Genomic DNA, 23,842 nt, shown 5'->3' with positions numbered 1-23,842 from the left:
TAAGTTTTCACATCCAAGTAATTTTTCTATGGTGTTTTGGTGCATAACAAACATAACAAAACAAATTATAGTACAAGGAGAAGATAAGGAAGTAAGGAAAACTACAAGTAAGAATTCATAAAAGTATGTGCAATATACATATATTGCATGCAATCTGTCAGTGAGAGTTACATATTTAGAAATGTTGTGTACCTGTCGATGTATTAGAATAGCTGTTATATTCTAGATTAACACAACTGAATTCCATATTCAGTTTGGTGGTGATATCAGGATTTTTCATGGCACTTCACCAACTCCGTTGATTGCATTGTATGCTGGAAGAATCTCAGAATTCCAGCCCGATTGACTTCAAATTGAATTTTTCTTGATGTCCTTTAATGCTAACAAATGAAAGACTTGAAATTGGGCAAACATTGACTCAGGCAGTGTAACAATGTGAGCTTCTCCCTGCAAATCACATAGGTTTCATGAGTTCATATGAATCAATACATACCTGCAAAGACATGATGTGATTTTGAGATGTTCAGGGTTGTACATTTCATTAGGTAACTTCAAGGAGTGCCACCAGTCAGTAAAATAGTCTTTTATATGTCGTATATATCATGGGAGAAATGCATGCCACTTTTGAAGCTGTTCGACCTAATATCTTTTTATGGTGTTTTGCAAGATAACGTTCATCAATATGCGGCAATCTTGCAAGTAAATAAGTGCAGTTGAAGGATGGTGATTAGCTGCTGGAGGACATGCACCTAAAGCTAATCTGTTTCAATGCCCAAACGGCAACTGCTCAAATGTTTGCATACAGTGATGCGTTTTGTTTTCTTTGTCAATTCTGAGAGGAGCAAAGCTCAAACAAAGGAACAAATGTATTGATTGGTGTTTAAGTAGAGCCACAGATCCTTAGACAGAGACACTGTGGCACAGTTTAGCAGCATCACGGAATGGGACAACGCATGTCATTTGCATTAGTTTACATTAGAAAGTATGGGCACTATAAAACAGGTTGCTTTGGCCACTTGTAATCACAAGACCATAATGTACCTATGGGGCTGACAGTTAGTGATATGTGAGAATTCTTGGTATGCAAGGCAATAAGATATTGCATCATGATCACTGGTGTGCTACTTGCCCCAGGACTTTTTTCCCCCTCAGTGTGTGCATGTGTGAGTGTGCGCACTCTGATTTGTGCTCAAGCAAGTACAAGTTGAGTACCATACGCATGCGCTTCGTTTTAGACGATTGCACTCGCATATACTTCTGCAGTGCTTTGTTGCCATCAGTGAAGTGAAGCAGGGACAATCATTTTAATGTTTAATGATACTTTCTGTCGTAACTAATGGCCAACATCATGAAAACGCTGTTACCTTAACACAATGGCATTACATCAAAGGCTAACCACTGCACTGCTAATGATCAAAATAGATGTGAACCTGTATAAAAGCCAGGATGATTATGATTATTATGATTATGATTATGTTCCCAGGTGCTGACACTGACTGTACTAAGAGCTCTATGGAAGTTGTACTAGTGCAAGTATTAACCTGTTCTTTGAACAAACCAGTGGAGCAAAATATGTTAAGTCATTATGAAGAAAGAGTATCTTACGTTTTATGAGATGGCCAAAAAAAGAGCACTCTCGTCGTGTCATAGATTACGTTTGGCAGGGGAAGCCTATTTCAACATGCCGGCACAGTTTATACACAACATCTCCCTTCATTAAAATATTTAGGTCAGACTCCAAACAGATTTTGTGTGATTAAGATCTTCCTCTCAGGCAGCACAGGCTCTGCTGTTGTTCCATTGGCCTCTGAACATCTCGTCAAGCAAAGATGAATAATATCATTTATCACAATTTAGTATGACGCACAGGTTCATCACAAAGACTTGGATGGGAAGTTTCCTTTAAAACTCACTTCATAAGCACAAAGAAGATGCCTTTATCCTCAGTCATTCAGATCCACTCTGTTCTGTGGATTTCACCAAATAATTAATAACGTGTACATTTTAAAATCCATGTCCTTGCTGTGCGTGTCAGCCTATTAACTATATTTCATAAAGTTCATTTCAACCTTAGCTGCAATAATCTGCATATAATAAACTTGTGTGAACAGTCCTACAAAAGTTTGAGGATGATATTTTACTGTTTTACAGGGGTTTATATGGTAGACTCCTTTATGTCTAGCTGCCTGGCAACCAGCAGAGATTGTATTAAACGAAAGAGATATAAGGCGTTAATTGGCAAGCTTTAGTGGCATAGGTGGATTTTGTTTGCTTCAGTGCTGAGTAATCTCGCAAGGCAAGCTTGCAAAGCAAGCTGCTGGCTCAAGCAACATAGCTGCACTATCCTTCTTATCATCTCACTGTTTGCCCAAAAACCAAATATGGGTATTTCCGATAGTTGTCAACTATTCCTTTAATTTTTAACAGATGACATGGTCTTTACTATTTGATTACAATGAAGCATAAAAAAGATGGCTTGATTTGCTGGCATCTTTGTGGTAGGGACAGAGATCAGAGATGACGAGTGAGACAATGCTTTGAGGCCCAGGCATATTGTACGAAAGTTTTTACATAACGCTCATTTCTGCCGTTCTAGTATCAACACCCAATGCAAAAGTTGACCTTGTGCATTGGATGAAATCACAACCGTATTCACACTGGAAAACACATAGCAGGAAATATCCATTCTCAGAAACAGCTTTGACATTCCATTTCCAATCATGAGGTGTTGAGTTTTTACCAGGCGAAGACACACCCAATCGGACACAACACTAAAACATTTTTCAGGAGTTTTAGTTTTGCTTTCCCACACATTTTTATACAAGTGAAACAAAGCAGCCCACGGATTTTGATGTTGATATTGCTTTTCCATGAATCCATAGAGGTGAATCTTTTCTAAATGTTGATCCATTTGTCAGAGATACCATACACTGCACTGTAGAGCTGGTGAAGGCCATCATGGTGGTCTGGTGAAAGGCCCTGTGGGATACAAGGGGACGTCCGGAGTTTCAGGCAGGCCAGATAAGACAACCGGAGGAGCCGCATCAGATAACACACTATTCACTTATGTACTGCATTTACAAACAAAAAAGGATTGATAACCACAAATGTTGCAGTTCTTATACAATCCCTTTGAATTATCAAGAAAAATGCCTCAGTCATTTTCAGTACAGTATATTGCACAGTTATCACAGTCGCTCAGAAGCATCTATCTTTCACTTTCTTTTAGCAGGAAGCAGCTGTTATACTGGTTTAATTTCAATTAGTTTCATATTCCTTAACCGTCACACACACAAACTAGACAAGATGCACTGGTGCTGCTGCTGCTGCTGCTGTTGTTGTAGGAGAGCTTAAAGGCTGATCTAAAGCAAAAAGTGGTCAAACCTCTTTTGGGGTCTGCAATGAAATATGCTGGATGTACATATATATGCTCACTGACAAATAGTATAGCAGTTACTCGTCGGTCTATAAAGTTAATTTCCACATAAACAATGGGGCCTCAGAGATGTTCAGGCTGTTAAATCCTATCATAAGTGAGTCTTGTTGTTCATGTGATCTGGTTAGATAATATATGAATGTTGATGGACGCACCCAGCAAAATCAGATAAAAAAAAGACAAAAAGAACACAATAGAACACAGAAACTCAAAGACTGAAGAACATACACAATAAATAGACAGTAAAGGGAGGTTATAAATAAGTGTAAGAGAGGTAGTGTGAGAGGGGAATATGCACCATAAATAAATAAAATAAGTAGCCCATGCCCATGATCGTTGTTTACTAGCAGCATATAAGGGCAGCAGCAGTTATTGCACAGACCAGAACAACACAGCAGCATTAACCCTGAGAAGGGTTAGAGAATCTCAGCCTCTGGGAAGAAGCTGTTTTTCAGTCTGGTTGTCCTGGCCTTGATGCTGCGCAGCCTTCTTCCTGAGGGGAGGGGGGGCAAACAGTCCGTTAGCAGGGTGGGTGGAGTCCTTCATGATGCAGGAAGCCTTCCTCCTGCACCTGGTGGCATAAATGTCTGACAGGGTGGGTAGGCTACTGTCCATGATCTTCTGGGCAGACTTCACCACCCGCTGCAGAGCCTTCCTGTGTGCAGCAGAACAGTTGCCGTACCACACTGTGATGCAGGAGGTGAGGACGCTCTCCACCGCACATCTGTAGAAGGATTTTTGGGCTGGGGTGCAAAGTCCAGCCCGCTTCAGCTTCCTCAGGAAGTAGAGGCGCTGGTGAGCCTTCTTGATGATGTTGGCTGTGTTGTTGCTCCAGCTAAGGTTATCTGTGATGTGCACTCACCACACACATAGCAGAAAATATCCATTCCCAGAAACAGCTTTGACATTCCATTTCCAATCATGAGGTGTTGAGTTTTTGCCAGGCGAAGACACACCCAATCGGACACAACACTAAAACATTTTTCAGTAGTTTTAGTTTTGTTTTCCCACACATTGTAGCCCACGGATTTTGGTGAGCCTTCTTGATGATGTTGGCTGTGTTGTTGCTCCAGGTGAGGTTATCTGTGATGTGCACTCACCACACACATAGCAGAAAATATCCATTCCCAGAAACAGCTTTGACATTCCATTTCCAATCATGAGGTGTTGAGTTTTTGCCAGGCGAAGACACACCCAATCGAACACAACACTAAAACATTTTTCAGTAGTTTTAGTTTTGTTTCCCACACATTGTAGCCCACGGATTTTGGTGAGCCTTCTTGATGATGTTGGCTGTGTTGTTGCTCCAGGTGAGGTTATCTGTGATGTGCACTCACCACACACATAGCAGAAAATATCCATTCCCAGAAACAGCTTTGACATTCCATTTCCAATCATGAGGTGTTGAGTTTTTGCCAGGCGAAGACACACCCAATCGAACACAACACTAAAACATTTTTCAGTAGTTTTAGTTTTGTTTCCCACACATTGTAGCCCACGGATTTTGGTGAGCCTTCTTGATGATGTTGGCTGTGTTGTTGCTCCAGGTGAGGGTATCTGTGATGTGCACTCCCAGTTACTTGAAGCTGGAGACCACTTCGACAGCTGCTCTCCAATGCAAAGTGGAGGCAAGGTGTTGTTGCCCCTCCTGAAGTCCACAATCATCTCTTTTGTTTTTCCCGCATTGATGCAGAGGTTGTTTCTGCTGCACCAAACCTCCAGATGTTCCACCTCCTGCCTGTACAATGATTTGTCATTGTGGGAGATTAGTCCAACAACTGCTGTATTATCTGCAAACTTAATGATGTGGCTGCCCGGGCAGTTGGCTGAGCACTCATTAGTCAGCAGGGTGTACAGCAGGGGGCTTAGGACACACCCCTGGGGGGAGCCGGTGTTGAGGATGACAGGGAAGGATGAGATGTTGTGGATTCTGACAGTCTGTGGCCTGTTGGTTAAAAAGTCCGGGGACCCAGTTGCACACAGATGGGCTCAGACCGAGTATTGCCAGTTTGTTCACCAGGGTTTGTGGGATGATAGCGTTAAAGGCCGAACTGAAGTCCAGGAAGAGCAGCCTTACATAAGTGTCCTTGTTCTCCAGGTGGGAAAGACACACCTTACAAAAAGCATGGAGGTTGTCGATATGACTAGGTAAGATCCATGTAAATTGTTGCACCCAACACTGTTGAAATGAAGTGTGGATTGTGTGAATAGGATGCGTTTCATACAAGATCTGGCAACTGGTCAACATTAGACAAACATATTGGTCCGTTTATTTATAAAGGAGTTTGGGCCATGCAAATTACGGGAGTTTCCCTGGAGATATAACAAATCGGGAGGGGTCCGGGAGATAGGGCTAAAAAATCGTGAGAAACCCGGGAAAAATGGGAGTGTTGGCAGGTATGCTCTACACAGGTAGCTGTAGAAAGGTCAGAGGTCATCATCATTATTATCATGATTATAGATATTAGATGCTGTAGCAAATATTAATAAACAAGGATCCTCTGCTTTTAATGATACATTGTACACAAAATGAAAATTGCCATTGAGGTCTTTGCCAATCACTGAACTGTCCAAGTGTTTACAGTACGCTCTTCCTGTTTGTTATGTCAAGTTGTGTGCCATCCCTTTGTAAGGGGTTATTTTTGTGTACTGTGATTTGACTGTTTCCTTGTCCCATTGTTTCATGTTGCTGTTGTGGGGTTTTTTTCTCTGAGCGTCTCGGGAGGGATGGGGTGAGGGGGGAGGGAGGAAACCTGCACAATCAGTGAACTAATTTGCTTTTGGTTGGCAAGTGTTTCTTTGAACGTGAATCATAAAAGTGTTTCCGATGGAAAGAGAGATTTAGATTGTGATTCATGCTCTCTGTTGAGAATAAAAAGAACCCTATCATGCTTTGATGACCTTGGTTTATTTGAGCACTCACGAATATCTAGTATTTCTATGGTTCAATAGGAAATTCAACAAATTAATGATTAATGTTAACTGTTTCTTTTACATACTGCACATTGGGTTTAATCTTTTATCAGGTAGTGGGATCTAACGAGAATAAACCAGAAACTAAAGTTTTCAAATAGCTTCACAATTAAACTATTCTTCTCTTCGTCATATTTAAACCCTGAATATTCCACTATAGAGCAAACAATCACTGTTGAAAACCTGTGTTACCAGCTAAATAGGCGAATTTAGCGAGTATTGACTCAATCGCAAATTACAGACAGCCTCTGGGGAAGTTGCTGCACTGATTTTACTGTTAATGTTCGGTTTCTGTGAGTTATTGCACTGTGGAGTTCAAAAACCACAGAACCTGTTGGTACACCATTACAAATCCTGAATCCTGTAAAAGTGTTTTTGTTTTTTTGTAGACCTGTTTTCTAGTGTCACACTGGAAACAAAGGCATAGTTAGAATGAAAGTAGGTGGCTGTGCAAGAGAGGGGACAGGGGGTTGAGGCCTATGGATATTCATGGTCTCCCAGTCTACCATGCTGTTAAGCAGATCTCAAAGGGACACTGGTCAAAGGGATTAACAATGTCTGAATGATGTCTTTTGTGGCTCAGTTTGGTTCACTATCTGCAAATCTTCAATGAACAACCTGCATAACGATCTGGGGGGAGTGGAGATTGACAGACATCACCATTTTCCAGGTGCTGAAGGTCTAACCAAGACACACTATACAGTTGCATTGTGGGAAGTCTAGTGCCTGTAGTGTTTTTAGAGCCTGACCCAACATGTTGTTTTGAAACTCTTGCATCCATTTGGATCGTTCATTATTAGTGGAATTGCATCACTAAAGTTTCCCTTGACTTCGAGGAACAATGATAGCAGGCAAATACTTAACTGATTGAAGGGAAATGTAGACAATAAAAAAAGCATTCATTAAAGTTTGAAATCACTTGATAAGACCACTGTTGTGTCTTATAATATCTGTGCTCACTTATTCACGCTCCCTAATATAATAGACATTCATAGTTTATTCTTTAGGGAGAAATAAATTGGGAATTTGTGTAGTGTTGTACAAGTGTAATCTCCACACCAATTAAATATGACATATAGCGCAATGATGGGTTATAGAAAAAAGCAATGTACGTGCATTAGGGTTCTTGTGCCTAACAGGAATTTTTGAAGGGGGGCGACATATAGTGCGTGATGTTCAGACTGTTCAGAGTATTTGTACTCTTGGTGCATTTTCACACCTTCTTTGTTTGGTGCGGACCTTCTGACTTTTCAGTTGGAACCAAAATAACAAGTGTGAAAGGTTCCTAGGACCACAGTCTGGACCACAGTCCGGACCAACCAAAAGGAGAGGTATGGTTCATTTGCACCTTCAGAGCCATTGCAGAAGGTTGAGACAGCATTGAAAAATATGGATTGAAAAAGAAGCAAAAATAGGCGTGTTAACGCATTGGGGGAGGACGAGACAAAATATTCCTTATGGCGATTCTCTAAATTTGAATTTTGCCATGATTGCTTGTAGTCTTCGCCTCCAACGATATAATGTTTGAATGACATTTGGCACATTGAAACTAGAGTACTGCGCCTGAAGTTGGTGATGTAGGTAGTAATACCATAATGAAATTACAGTGGCAACAGAATTGACAAAATTAACTGGTTAATTAATTTTCTCCATTCAAACGTAAAGACTTTTACCCTACAACATGCTGACATCAAACACACGCCCAAATTCAAACCAATCAATGTCAAGTATAGACGCATCCCACACAGGTGATGACAACAGGAAGTACGTATTTCATACAAAATCCTTTAGTGCATTCCCTAAATTGCAATGTGAAACCAAAACTGGATCAGTTTTGGTTTCACATTTGGTTTCATATTAAACCAAAACTGATCTACACAAGGACATGAACCTTTGGTAATTGTGTCAAAACACGCTTGAAAATCGTAGAAGGGTAAATGTAGTGCACTATGAAGCAAATAAGAACTGACTTCAGACGTACCAAGTGATTCTTGAGATATAAAAAAAATCTGAGTGCAGACAGTCTAGAAATAGATGTTTAAATGATATGACTTTGACCAGAGGTGTCTTCTGCTTTCTAACAGAGGCATGGGACTGAAAATACAAAGCATCAGTTGTGGCATCTATTGACCTGTATACACGGCGTCACAAGAGAGTCACCAACACTAACAACCTCCCAACTAGTTGCCTTTTTTTTCTCCAAATAATATTCCGGAATGACCTATTCACTGTACAAGTTTAAAGACTTGTCTCCCGACAAGGATGAGGTCCATTTAAAGGCAAAGCACAAACCGGTCCCATGGCTCCTAAATCAAACCATTGTGTTCTTATGTTGTACTCGGTCACAGGAGAAGTGTTGTGATTACACAACAGAACACAAAAGCTCAGTGTATGAAGCACTATCAACAATGCAAATGCTCTATCACTTGGTCTCCCATGAGAGGACGTCTGGTTCCTTTTCGCTAGTTATCCTTAAACTGGGTTAATGGATTCCTTTCAAACATTCCCTCCGAGAAGGCCGTGAATCCGCAGGTTGTTCATGCTGATTCTCTCTTTTCATGTACAGGCTTGTCTGAGCTGCAGGAGACAGTATAAGCAAGTGAGGAAATGCTGCGGGATGAGCAAGGGCTAGTTATTAACTGGTGGCACATCAGCGACTGCACCACATCTTATGTTCCCGAAACAATAGTGTTCTCAGCATATGAGAGGTCCTGCAACAAAGCTTGTATAATCACCACACATTCCTTGCCATTATCTGAAACCTTAACAGTATAACTGTGCTCCAACATTCATACCCTTTAACAACATGATGACTTTACAAAATCACTCCGATTAGGATTTATTTTCAGGGAAGGATGAAATACTTCAATAATGATCCTCATTGTAAAAGGAGGAAAAATACATTTTCCATGCATTAACAACTGCGTCTCATAGGTCATGAAAAAACAACACAAAGCTTTCATTCAACAGTGACCATAACCATAAGTTATAAACAAGCACACGCATTTTTATCAGTGTCATATGACGACAGTCACAAGTTTACAGGCTTAAGAACAGTTATTGTGTTTCAGCGCACAAATCTTTACAGATCTTTGTCCTTTACTCTGTAACAGGCATACACATGTGTGCCATTTGCCCGAGGAACACACTCTTTAAGCATATAGCATATCTTTATATTGAGTAGTTTGATCACACACTTCATCTTTTGATGGGCAGATTGGTTTCGTAAGGACATATTTAGTGAATGAAAGAAGTACAGTATGTCACATGACATCAGTGAGGACAAGGGGGGAAATTATCTGTGATTTTAGTCTTTTGATCTTACAGTAACAGTATTGTAACTGATCTGGACACAGAAACACTTGTCTTCTGCACACAATAAGCTGCTCTCTGGTAGATTTAGTTCCTTTGACATTTATTAGCAGTCCCAAGAAACCTTTTGCAAGCGTTATAATGGTAAATCTTTACTGATAAAACCTTTTCCATCAATTGTTCGGGTTTTTCATTGTTTCTGGAAATCGGGATGGGGATGAGACCTTAGCGTTCCTTTTCTGTTAAACACACTGTGACAACTATGTTGGGATTTGTCAGTTGCTGTGAAGTGACTTTATGGTGCACAGTGCAAGACGCCTGTTGCATGAGCTCACAAAACGGTGAGGTTACTCATGTCAGGTCAGGATTTCGTCATCTGGCTTTTAGCCTCTCAATGGCATTTTCAGAAAGAAACCTGGTGGAAGTGTTTTGCACCCAGGTTTATTGTAATCAATCATAGGAGTATGGGCTCAGTGATATGACGTAGGATTGAAGGACAAAAGTGTGAGAATTTAGTTTTTGGAAGAGAGGTTAGTCAACACCCTCTTCTCAAGAAATGAACTCATCTTGCTCCAGGTCATTTAATACATCAATCTTTATCTTCAACAGGAAACCGGACCCTGAAGGCAATGAGCACATCTAAGCTACATGCAATGATACCTCTGCTGTAAAAAGAAGAGAAATTATATATATATATATATATATAAACACACACACACACACACACACACACACACATTGCCCGAAAGTTGATATTAACTCTTGATTGATTGTTGCATTTACAGTATAAACTGATGATATTACGGTGCTATCAAGGTATTCATGCTATCACTAAACTGTAATCTATAGTTCACTCTACAGTAAGTCAAACACATCACTTAGACAAAGACAAATTTACATAGACATACTAAACACAGGCTCAGACAAAAGTCATATTTTGTGTCGGCACTGCAAGGCCCATTGAGTGACACTGAACCATTGTAGTTGTCTGGGTTATCAGCGAGTGAGCAAACAGACCACTGTTTCAGCTCAATTAACCCAGAAAAATGTTGAAATTTATGGTTGTTTCCCAGTAGGTCAAGTCGAGGTCAACTTTTATGTTCTGTATTCTACAAATGTTCGCCTCCTGTATCATACAAAAACATGTTCCTACCCTGTTCCATTGGAGGTGATAGGGCATTGTTCTACATAGTGTCTGCTGCAATAATACCCGGAATAAAATTGATTTCTTTTCTTTCCAGCAATGACATGGTGGTGTAGTGCATAGACTGTAGAAACTGTCTCCTGTCTTAGGGACATTTGTTTATTGTCATTTGTCCTTTGGTTCCTCTATCTCTTTGATCCTGGCAAAAATATCTCTTATAAGATGGATTGATATAAATTTCTGTACTGCAGTTCATGGTTCCCAGAAAAATGTTACCTGGCGACATTTCCCATTCCCTGGACTTCCTCTCTTGTGTCACCATGAGGTTGATATGTGGTTTTGAGAGAAATATTTAAACGGATTGCCATGAAATTTCCTATACACATTCATGTCTTCCTCAGGATGAACCATAACAAATTTGGAGAGCCCCTGACTTTTCATCTAGCACCATGATCAGTTGAAATTTTCAATTTGTCCAGTAAAATGTCTTGAGACAATGTTTGTTGTGATTTGGCACTATACGAATAAAAATGAATTGAATTGAGTAAAAGCACTGCAGTTAAATATCATTTTCATAATGCTTCCATCTACAGCTGACACCAGTGCGGAGGTGTTCCTGTTTTTGGGTGGTCTGTCCATTCGCCTGGCCTACTCTTGTGAGCGTGATTTCTCTGCATCGACGCAAGGGAATTTCTTCAAATTGAATACAAATGTTCACATGGACTCAAGGATGAACTGATTCGATTTTAGTGGTCAAATGCAAGTCATTGTGACTTCAGGTTTCGTAAATGTGATTTATCCGAAATGCCCAGAGGGAATTTCATTACATCTTGAAGAAACACTCACTTAGGCTCGGGGATGGACTGATTCAAATTTGGTGGTCAAAGGTCAAGGTCACAGAGTTTTGACCATAACTCAAGAATTCATGTTTATTATGACAAAATATACCTAATACCTTCAAATTCAAATTCTGTCAAAGCCCTCACTGCATATATTATATGACTTTGGACAGAAATGGATATAAACTGCAACTTTACTGGTTGGTGGAAGCTTACAGCTGTGAGGCAGTAATTCTAGATAGATAAAAACACGAAGATGATAAAAAAAAAACAGCAAAAGGCAGAAAAATCTGTATAACTGACAAGCTGGAACTAAAGAATGTTTTGCATTTTGACTTAAATTTCACGTCGATCAACTCAGCTAATGGATTTTTCGGCTTTAATCCAATTCTTGGGTTTAAGACCAAATACCTGCTAAAATACTGACCTTCCCATGAGCCTCAGCTGTACTTCCTGTTCTGTGACAATAAGCAAATGTTGTCATGGTGATATATGCTAACCTATAGAGGGTTCTCTTTGTAAACATCCTGTGCAAAACATCAGGATGTTAGCAGTGTGAACAGGTGCTGTACAATGCTAACCTTGTAACGTTTTGCTCCGCTGTGCCTAAATACCTCAACTGCAGTAACGTTGTTAACATTGGAAGAACATTTATGCACATTGAAAAAATTAAGGGAACACTTAAATTGCACTTTATTGATGCACTTTATTGATGTACATTGTATAATATGATGAGAACAATGTTACTTAACAAAGGTCAATGGAAACCAAAATCATTAACCCCATTGAGTGCTGGATTCAAAATCACACGGAAAATCCAAGTCAAAAATTAAAATCACAGACTGATCCAACTTGTGTGAATTTTATCGCTGCAACTCATAATGTGACTCAGAAATGTGTATTGCCCCCACGTGACTGTATGCACTCACAACAGCATCTGGGCATGCTGCTGATGAGTTGGCGGATGGTGTCCTGGGGTGATCCTCTCCCAAACATGGATCACGGCATCAGTGTCGGATGGACCAATACCCAACATCCCATTGGTGCTCATTTGGATTTAGGTCAGGAGAACGAGAGAGGGCCAGTCAATGGAGGAAGAGCTGGACTTCCTGTACTAATGCACACAGGAGTTTGGAGGAAGGATGTTGCATGTTGTCCTCCCATTGGACCCGAACAGGGAGCTCGGGTCCAATGAGTGGGAGGGAAAGGGACACTGTACTACCTTTGAGACCCGATTGGGCTGCAGGTTCTGCCTCATGCTACCGGTAGTGAAAAGGACACTAGCAGAACACAAACCTAGAGAAGAATTGGTCAGGAAGGAGAGAGCAATTGTGTGTATCCACCACAAACCATTCTCTCTTTGGGGGTTGTCTTGCTTTTGGCTCTCTCCTCTTCAATTGCACCAGCATTGAAATTGATTCACAATCACCGGTGCTTCCTAAATGGACAGATTGTTTTTACTGAAGTTTAACTGACTTGGTGTTATACTGTGACCATTAAGTGTTCCCTTGATTTTTTTTTGAGCAGTGTACATTTAATGCCTTGCATAGATAGTTAGACGATTTCATGAAAAGAATATGGTGATGGATCACAATTTACAATGTGTTAAGACGAACACAGTTTGTTAACATCACATTGAGTGTGAAAGTCAACAGTTAATTCTGTATTAATCACAGCATCTGCAGGCCAAAACAGCTATGTGGACGGGTACGTATATGCTTGCATGGCTGTATACATGTTGGCACGTTTCGGCACGCGCGTGTCGTTAATGAGTACTTAGGGGAAGGTGAAATTGTTCGGCATTTTGGGCAGGTCACCAAGGCCTGGGATTAGTGTCTGCTCTGCTCTGTTATTAGTCAAAACAGTTTGCGTTTGACCTTGCTGCCTGATCCTCTATGGCGACAAATATCCTATTCCCTTATGTTCACGGTGGGATGTTTGGGATATATCCGTGTGAAAAACAAAAACACAGCAGGTGGTGAAGTTCGCTGACGTGCGAAGGTAATGCAATGATCCAAGTTAATGAAACATTGGAATTCAGAGTTTGTTACACCCTTGGCTGATAAAAAAAGCATCTGTTCTTCTGCTTGATCATCTGCTTATCTGCTCTCATGCTATCCGCTCCCACTGTATCTTTGTGTACTAGTTTGTGGTAGCACTTGCTTACTGTTGCCAACTCAGCGCAAGCCTATCTGCGCACTCGCCTGATTACAGTAATTGTTGGGACTTGTGTGAATCGCCGTTGCTTCATATGGGAAAAGGCAAACACGAAGGTCTGGGTCAAACTGTGAGCTGGGTGAGGAGGAGAAAATAATGCACAGGGGAGTTTGGAGGCAGGATGTTTCGTGCTGTCCTCCCATTGGCCGAGAACAGCGAGTTCAGGTCCAATGAGTGGGAGGGAAAGGGACACACATAAGGCAAACATATCAGTTGACTAAAACCGGAGCCAAAAAGTGAAAATCCCCAAAAATTGCTGGAAACCTTGAATAAAAGAGAGCAAAGACAAGTGGCATAAAGGACACCCCCACGTTTTGTTATAGCTGCTAAGAATGTGCTTATTGATGATTTTTACCCTCAACATTTTTGGACAACACTACATCTGGACATCCCTTAATCACCTCAATCACATTTCCCTGAGCTCTGTCAATATTGTTTTTATCACTCGCAACATAGGCTTATCACTGAAGCATTAGCCATTTTATGGAGGTAATATTCGCCATTGCAGTCCCAGTTTATCTTTAACTTCCACAGTTATCTCGGCCGAACTCAGTTTCTCTTTTACCAGTAAGATGAGGGCAGACGTTTGTCTTGTCAATGATTAATACCAACAGAAATGTTGTGATGAAACTGCCTGCTGATAATATGGAGTTAATATGGGTCAAACTGAATACTTCACTTCTGACTGCAGGCAACCACAGCACTTTGAGAATGGTGTCACTCATGGTCTCTGCTGCTCCCTCACAAGCACGACCAGCAGTTAAAATGCAGTGGTTTTGAAATATGACTTCCTAAAATGTATTGACTTGTACAGCACTTTTTGGAATCTTCATACATGTGCCCCATCAACAGTTTATAAACAGAGAGGTCAAGGCTGCAATTTTATTTTTCCATTTTAAACTGAGAATCTGAGCAGCACTTTGTTTTAGTGCATCTTAGAGAAACTGATGTTGGTATACCATGAACAAAAATGGCCGTATGCAGGTTTAGTGTTAATCCCATGTGGTTTTAGTTTATAGCAACAAGGGGCCTTCATGTCACCAGTGAGGATTATACCTCATTTGCACTCCATGGAGAGCAACTGAGGTTATGTATATAAAGACATCGACTTAAGTCACTAACACTAAAGCATATGGTATATTTGTTTAACATTCAATTATAATACTAATAATAATACATTTTATTTATAGAGCACTTTTCATTGCTAAAAGCAATCTCAAAGTGCTAAATCACATGTGAAGTCTGAACAAAGCTTTAGCTGTCAAGTGTGTTTGCCGTTTAAACAAAGATGTGGTGCTGAAAAGAAATGCTAAAATATTATCTATTCATTTATTAATTTATTGGTTCTTTTTATTATTTGGCCTGTGTTCTTTAAAAACGTTCCTCAACACTATCTGTAAGATCAGACATGCACATAATGATTATAGGCTACTGCAGTGTGGGTGTGTGTGTGTGTGTGTGTGTGTGTACATAAGCATTACATAGATTACACACTTCAATGAGCTGACAACTATATGTCTACTATGCCTTGGACACTCACAGACACAACTAGATGTTTCAAATATTTTACATAGAGTTTAGAGTGTGCAGAATATGTAAACCAACATTGTACTGCAAGCTTAAAACAACATGTTGATCACCATCAACGTTGAACACTTGAAGAAGAAAATTAAAGGAATGGCATTTAATATAAAACTAGGTGTTTAAAAGGTACAGTATTTAACATAAAGTATGTATGTGTAACAGGAGGAAATAAAGGGTCTAATTTCATCTGCGGATTAGTACACAATTCACGTGCAAGTGAGAAGTCAGGATGGTGTATGTTGAACAGTTATTAATACAGAATCCAGCTACAAAATATTTGGTGTCATCTTTACACCAATGCTGGTGTCATGTCACTTGTAAACATACGGGAGGGAGGGACTCACACGCACTACGTGCATGTGCACTAACATCAGCGCTCACACGGACTGGCGACACAAACACAGAACAGCTTGGCAACAACACACACACTTCATTTAGCAGACGCTTTTGTCCAAAGTGACTTACAATAAGTGCATTTAACCATGAAGATATTACCCAAAAGAGAGTACATAAACATTTATCAAACAGGTAAAAAACAGATTCAAGTGCTCTATTCTACACACACACACACACACACACACACACACACACACACACACACACACACACACACACACACACACACACACATACATATATATATATAAACATACAATATAAATAAACTTTTGCGGTTATGCAACTTAATTGGCTACATTATGAAATGAGACTGCATCTAACCCTGAGGGGCTGCTTATGTGCTGAACCCTTCAACCCTTACAACATAACTCCTACTCATTCTAAAGTTAAATATGGCCATCACACATTTTCTGCATTGTCATGGTCTCTGAACGTGTCCATTCCCCGAAAGATTTAGTTAGTTATGCGATCTGGAGTGTGAGCACAAGTTCTCTCGGACTTCCAATGGTAACATCAGAATGGGTTTGTTGCATGGCAACAAACATATAAATGTCCTGCAGTTTGATATGTAACTGTAACTCCAACTGTCTGTAGCCGAGGATCTTGTCCCACTGAGGACACATGCCAGCTTCGAGCTTAAACCACGAGATGATTAGACAGAAGCAAATGAGAGGCACCGGTCTTCTCACACATGCTGAGCCCTCATTGAACCGTGACCAAACAGGTATTTGTTGTACAACGGTCAAACTCCTGTCACTCTCACTCTATTTCCCCTTCATCCTTCCTATTATCCAGGGTGCGGACTACACGGGAGCCAGGGGGAACTCGGCTCCTCTAAATAATGACACAAGCCCCCCCCCCCCCTGAAAACAAGATTTGTGATTTTTTTTGATTTTTATGGGAGGGGGTGTCAGGAAATGAGAAGTCATGGATCAGATGTGCTGACATGGGCCCACATGCTCGCAGCTCCAAGTCGTCTCTGTGCAACAAGAGTCACAGTCAGCCCTCTCTTTGAGGCATGCACAAGTGACCTCTAGTCCCTTTGCAAAACAAAACAGAAAGTAACGCAGTTCAATAATGTACTGTATAAACTGTAGCAATGAGGAATGCAAAGATGTAGGTTACTTATTCCGCATGGGTGGGTGGATTAGTAAAATGGTCTATCTTCGTCTCTTCATCAGCAACAAAAGTATAACCGACCACTGTTATGAAAATAAACCACGTCTCTCTCTGTCTCTCGCTCTCATTCTCCAAGCCTCCTTGCTTGACAGACGCAGCCAGCAGCTGCTTCCTTATCATTTATATTCTTATTTAAAGTAATAATTACAAATCAAGTGTCCATTCTGTCACTTCTGACCAAAAATTGAACCTCACTTCCCCCCGAAAACTATGGTATAGTTTGCACACGTTTGCAATTATCTATGGAGTGGGGGGAAAAAAAACCCTTTTACTGCTGCCTTACTCTGCTGTCTGGAATTTTGCACTTTCCCTCAAATATTACCCCCCTCTAATTTTTTCTCACTGCCTTCATTTCTCTTGCGTCGCCATCCATCTCTCCAGCACTTTCTCATTTTCCATTCTCCTGTCGCCGCCGCTCGCCGTCTGCCTTTGTCATTCACTCCTCCTCGCCGCTGTCTGACTTACTGTGTGATATATGATCCTCAAGAGATGTTTGAGGGCTACTATGTCCTGCAGCGAGCATTTTCTCGCAAGGGGGCCACTGTCAAAAAAAGTTAACAGCCGAAACATACACAACGGAAGAACCACTGAACACATTTGTGCTCAATGATATAAGAAGTACGACAAATGACATGAAACAGAAACGGATTCATTGCAGAGGAAGTGCGTTTTGCTGTAAGGATGTGAGGGTGTGTTTCTATGATTACAACATTGTGCACTACAGTGTATCTGCTGCTCTGCATTTGGTTTGAATGAGTATTTTGTCCTGTTGTTGCGCAGTTGCACCATCTAGTGGACGATAACCTAAATTCAGCAGACATGACGTCAAACTAAGCTGAACTGAAAGACAAGGACAGAAATAAAGTTTAAAAAAGGGACACAAAATTAAAAAATATTAGTGTATACATTTTTTTAACTCTACATATAATATAAGATAAAAATCAACAAGTAAACTGGTAAATATTAAACCGTCTGTTTATTTGCAGTTCACTCAAAGTAAAAGTTTATTTCATTCACAGATTTTGTTTGTTGTAGTAGCATTTTGATGTTATGTTGAAAGTGTTGTGAACAACCAAGTGGCCACTCACCGTGACATCACCCATTGGTTTGTGAACTGTCGTTTTGAAGTCTGGAGTTCAGTTTTTTGGCCAGCGCCATCTTTTTTAAACCAGAAGTAACCATATTTGGAGGAGCAGGGGATGGGGCCTGACGGAGAGTTGGTCCACTGTACTTCCACCTACACCAGCAACCATGCAACTATTGGACAATACCAGCTGTCAATTGCGCTGTATCCGCGCTCCAATGCATACAGTGCTTTATCGTCTATTTTACTCTAAATGAGACCATCGTTTACAAAATGAACAACATGCTGAATTGAAGAAGACTTGAAAATATCAATCGAGACCACAAACTCATCAGGAAAATGTTTAATGCAGTTATAAAGTGAGAAGTGAGAATCATTTTCTCATAGACTTCTCTTTGCAATTAATGGAGTCGCCCTCTGCTGGTTATTCGAGAAAATACAGGTTTCAGGCGATTCCGCATTGACTTCACTCTCCGGACCTGGTGACTACATCCATTTCTATACACAGTCTATGGTTGAAAGTGTGGTTAGCAACTAGTGTTTAACAGCACCTAAAGGACCAGTGTGTAGTGACACCTAGCAGTGCAGTTGCATGTATCAACCAACTCAAAACCCTTCGCATCACCCTCCCCGTACAAGCATAAAAATGTGAAAGGCCCTCTCTCTGGCCAGTGTTTGTTTTGTCCATTTTCGGCTACTGAAGAAACATAGTGGTGCAACATGTAGGACTCAGTGGAAGAGGGCCCAACAGGACCTGTTCCCCATAGAAAGCGGTCTCTTTCTAAGTTAACGAAAACACAATTCTTAGTTTCAGGTGATTATAATCTAATGAAAAAAAAAAATGACGTTCCATTTTTGCTGATAAATTAATAGCAGCTTTAAAATGAATGAAATAAAATAAATGTGAGGCATTTCAGCCCTTTTACCTTGAGTCAAAGTTACTCAAATATCAAAAGTTTCGAAATGTCTATTTGGAAGTACTGTTTTAAATAAATTAAAGAAAAAACAGATCAGATTATTTACATGCAATCTTTTATTGACTGTGATTTTGATTGAAGACATCTCGTTCCTAATGCACTGCAAAGCTATGATTTGCACGTAAACTGCAAATCACAGCTATGTTGCCAGGTGGATTTATGGTCTGTGTGGGGGAGCAACACACCAGGAGGCCAAAGAGCAACAGACAGACTGACCGCAGTTTTCCACTGACCACTGATCCATAGACAGATACAGGGGGCTTCCTTCCTTAGACTAATCTCTAAAGTTGTTTCTTTTCTTTAACCAGGTAGATAAACAAGAATCACTTGGGAAACAAAGTGCTACGTGACGAAACAGCAGCGTGGATGTTGCGAGCCGTCAAAACCAAAAAAACCTGTCTCAACAAAAATGAGTCAATATGTCGGGGTGAACTCGCGCTGAAAGGTTCCCCTCGTTTGGGCGATTACTGTGCAATCGGAGGCGTCTTGATCTCCTCCTCGTCCGCCTGTGTGTCAGGGTTGTCCCGCTCCGTGCCGCCAGTCTCTCCCTCCTGCCTTTGCCCACCGCAGCGCTGCTTGAAGTGGGTGTTGAGCCGCTCCAGGATGTCGATGGAGTGATTGATGAGCAGGGCCAGCCAGGCCAGGCCGAAGAAGATCCATGAGGCCATGAGGACGCTGTACCAGTCCGGGTACTCTTTGTCTGGATTACTGTCTGTAAAAGAGAGACTCATTCAATTGAATCCGATCTGTGTTTCACTCATTAGCAACTGCTGTGCTACTACCTGCAACAAAGTCTCCAAAGCCGATGGTGCTGAGGGTGATGAAGCAGTAGTACATAGCCTGGGAGTAGGTCCAGCCCTCGCGCAGTTGGAACACAATCATGGGCCCGATGAAGAAGAGCACTGCTCCAGACAAGTACGACACCAGGTGGACGAAGAAGCGGGTACACTTCTGCAGTGAGATGTGAAGGGAGCAGCGATGTCAGTCATGGTTTCTTCACAACCATGCGAGACACAATCATTTCTAGAGGGATCTTAATCATACTGATGGAAGCCCCCGACAGGCAAGTGATTTTTATTTTTTTCCAAAAATCATTTTCAAAAATATTTTCTGGTCAAGGAAATTCCCTTGAGTTAAGAGAGATGGTTGCTGCTGCTGCTGCTGCTGTTGTTGTTGTTGTTGTTGTTGCAATATCCATTTTGGCCACAAGAGGCTGAACTGCACCTCCATTTTTCATTTGTCCATGCACCGGAAATACAAGGTAAATTATTTAACATTACTGTCATGTCCTTCTTTTGGGCAGAAATGAATCTTGATTAGTGAGGGCTTTCTGCAACAAGCTTCTGTTTTATTTTTTGACTTGGTTAACATATCCTTTTCTGTTTATCTGTATTCTGATTTTATATTTGTGTAGAGAGATGTTCTGTCAGGAAGCCAAACATGTTGTTAAAAGTATGGACTATCTCATCTGGCTTCCTAAAACCTGTGACGGTTTGTGGACGGAGGTGGTGGTGCACTTCATCCTCTAGTGGCCGAAATGAGTAATAAAACGACAAACAACTCAGGGCTAACTATTTTTTTTAACCTGATTTTTTGACAGATGAACTAATAAATCACTCACCTCTCTGGGCCTCCATAATACTAAGATATTAGACTACCTAATTAAATAAATCTCCTCACCCTTCGCCCAGTCTTCCCCTCGAGGAAGTCAGAGATGTTCCTCTCCATGACAAGCATGTACTTGCCCACCCTGTTGAGCACCACCATGTTGAGCGGGATACCAAATAGTGCGAAGAACACACAGAAGATCTGTCCAGCCGTAGAGCTGGGACTCATGTTCCCATAACCTGCAAAACTGTAGGCTGTTAGCATATGGAAACAGGGGGAGAACAGTGCACCGACGGGAGGAGTCTGGAGCAGAGAACATCATTTTGAGATCAGGGCCCCTGAACGGTGATCTGTCTGATGACCTACTGCCAAGAAATCTATAAGAGACATGTGAAAAGTGTAAAACAGCTCTTGTGTTGTGTATTACCTTTATTTACCAAGATAGCAGCATTACAGAGATGACAAGAAATGAGAGTGAGTGATGCTACAAAAATTTATCTGAATATTGATTCATATTTCTTTTGTACACCAGTCTATATTTCATGCATTCTTTAATCATCTATGAATATTTTTCGCGAGACATGTGAGTAATTTGCATCTTGTCGCACGTCTTTTCGATCATTTTGACAGTGAGAGGCAATGTTGTACTGACAGGAGTACAATTTCTTGCTTCATTTTCAGGACAGCTATTGTGTGAAGCAGGGAGAGAGATGGAGAGAGAGCGGAGAAGACGCTCAGCCAAGTGTCGGGTCACAACCGAACCTGCAGCTGCTGTGGGACGATACAAGCCTGTGTACATGGGGCTCCATCTTAATCAAGTGCTATCCTGCGGCCCAGGAATACAATTTCTTGCTCCTTTTTTATATTTATGCTTTTTATTTTATTTAGTTTACCTTATTGACAGAGCAGCTGTATTGCGTGAAAGTCAGAGAGAGAGTGCAGGGGAAGGTCGGGTCATAACCGAACCTGCAGCGGCTGTGGGACGATACAAGCCTCTGTACATCTTAACCAAGTGCTACCCTGTGCCCCAGGAATCCAATTTCTAATGTGATTTTGGAGACTAATATTTTAATATGGTAGATTATTTTTGATGTGGTTGAATTTAAACAGTACAAAAAGCCTGTCTAAGTTATTTTATCACAAGATCAAAACCGGGCGTATGTTTCGCTGGTTGGTTGATATCGTACAACCACGTGTGTTTGATTTGGAATTCATTGAGGGAGCACGTAGAGAAATCTGTCGACGACTCACCTATAGTTGTGACCACGGTTGCAGCAAACACAGCGGAGCTGGTGAATTTCCAGAAGCCGTCCGTGGTGTGGTTGCCTTTCAAACTCAGGCCCACCTTTGATACATCTTGAACAACCTGAAAAACAACGTGAAATTGGGAAAACTGGGCAAAACCTGTGCTCAAACACAAAACTAACACGTCTGTTTTCCACGGCCTCGGGTGTGTCTCTCCGTTATGTAACTCCTGTTTGGGACGGTCCCATATTTCTACGCTTCTTTGGAGACATCCCAGGTCAATACATATCTGTTAGCATGACAGAGCTCATCTGTGTAGCCTCGTAATTTAAATTCATCATTTTTGATCAGACATCTGTCAAATTCGCACAGCTGTATTTAGTGTTGTCTTGTTTGACACCCTTCAAAAGGCAGGAAATAAAATAAATTTAGATTTCATGCACTCATATCATCACAACATCTCTATGGCTTGTTTGGCAAATCGGCGATGTTTCTTTCATTCTCATGCACACACTGCTTGGCAGATTTGACAAATAGCACAACGTGATTTCATGTGGAATTTATTTCAAGGTTTAAAAAAAATTAAAAAGCACTCGACAGTATCCAAGGATAAGACTGCACAACTTTGCTGCTGTGTAAATCAAGTGAGGACAAGATGCATAGGCAAAGTAGAATGTCAATAGGGCAAGATTGTATTTGCATGGAAGAAGAGGGCTCTTTGCCAGTTGAACACCAGCCAAGCTTTCAATCCGTGCTCTCTGTTTACTGAGTTATTACACATTTTATTGTTTTATCATTCTATTTTGGCACAATAAGTGGAGAGCAATCTCTTGAATGGGATTCACTAGCCTGTTGAATTAACCAACGAAGGATAATACATCCATACCATGACAGACTCTGTGTCTATGTCTGTTGCTTTGAATAATTTATTCATAAACATTTCAAATGAGACGGTCTAGTGGTTAAGATCCCTGAAACCCTACAGACACCCGGAGGAATAATGAACTGTTACAGTGAAATGCTGCGTGTTAGAATGTACCTTGCAAAGGAAAAGCGTAATGTGCTGACATCTGTAACTGTGTTACTGTATTACGCTTGGGGGGAAAAAAGCTGAGAAAGAAATGTGGACTTCTCTTGTGTGTGCCGCGTTTCTGCGCCTCACCTGAGCCACCGCCTCCAGGCCGTCTTGGTTCAGACAGGTGTACGTCGTGAGCAGGTTCTTTTTGCTCGTGAGTAAACGGCCGATGTCCTTCTGACCGAGATCGCCCTCCAACTTCCAGAAAATCACGCCGCCGATCAGCACGTAGGTCACGTAAACCACGCCGAGTACGAGGATAGAGGGCACCCGGGCCAAACTGAGCATTTCCCTGACTCTCGTCATGGCCACCCCGGTGAAACTCAGGATACCGGCGTCTCGAGGAGGAGTGAGTGTTTACCTGCTCGGGCCCCTCGTCTTTCTGTGCATTGCAGGCAAATGAAACTCCACCTGCGCTACCGTTTTAGTCACTGCAGTGGCCTGTCATGCAAATCTCGTCGAAAAATCAGATGTGGAAGAGACGCCGGCAGAGGTTCGGCAGTCGGTGGGGACTATGGGTGAGGTCAATTTTCCGGAGTGTCTGCCCAAAGTCAACCATTGTCTTTGAGGTCATGACAGGAGCCTTTACTCAAGACCAGCAGCAGTTATTTGTACGTGGTTAGAGACACTATACAATCGGTTTTAGTGAACAAACAAATAAAGATACATCCTCGTGGGGTCCAAGCTGCCTTTCAGGGATCGGTCCTGCCCTCAGGTCATCACCATCTTGATTAATGAGTTTGTCTTAGATAACACTCCCTGCTCAATTC

At 41.3% G+C, this 23,842-nt stretch overlaps 1 protein-coding gene across 1 annotated transcript; it reads right to left on the bottom strand.

Moving 5' to 3' along the window:
- Window positions 1–18,532: 18,532 nt before the first annotated feature.
- Window positions 18,533–23,454, bottom strand: kcnk17 (potassium channel, subfamily K, member 17). The gene is made up of 5 exons (XM_035610815.2): window positions 23,160–23,454; window positions 22,004–22,118; window positions 20,825–20,991; window positions 19,927–20,095; window positions 18,533–19,856 (listed from the first exon to the last, which is right to left on the bottom strand). The coding sequence occupies exons 1-5, from the start codon at window positions 23,376–23,378 to the stop codon at window positions 19,609–19,611; spliced, it is 918 nt and encodes a 305-aa protein (XP_035466708.1). The 5' UTR covers window positions 23,379–23,454; the 3' UTR covers window positions 18,533–19,608.
- Window positions 23,455–23,842: the final 388 nt, after the last annotated feature.

The sequence above is a fragment of the Scophthalmus maximus genome, chromosome 15 (assembly GCF_022379125.1).
Source record: "Scophthalmus maximus strain ysfricsl-2021 chromosome 15, ASM2237912v1, whole genome shotgun sequence".
In the NCBI taxonomy this organism is placed as follows: Eukaryota; Metazoa; Chordata; class Actinopteri; order Pleuronectiformes; family Scophthalmidae; genus Scophthalmus; species Scophthalmus maximus.
The sequence above is the reverse complement of the archived record's forward strand: the minus strand, read 5'-3'. Positions and strand labels throughout refer to the sequence as shown.

What these genes read in the sequence shown, in the direction of transcription:
- kcnk17 (XM_035610815.2), bottom strand. Translation starts at nt 23,378, where the DNA reads ATGACGAGAGTCAGGGAAATGCTCAGTTTGGCCCGGGTGCCCTCTATC. An exon ending in GCCTGGAGGCGGTGGCTCAG is followed by an intron (nt 22,119 to 23,159) that starts GTGAGGCGCAGA and finishes GTTGTTTTTCAG; the next exon opens with GTTGTTCAAGATGTATCAAA. An exon ending in AACCGTGGTCACAACTATAG is followed by an intron (nt 20,992 to 22,003) that starts GTGAGTCGTCGA and finishes ACAGTTTTGCAG; the next exon opens with GTTATGGGAACATGAGTCCC.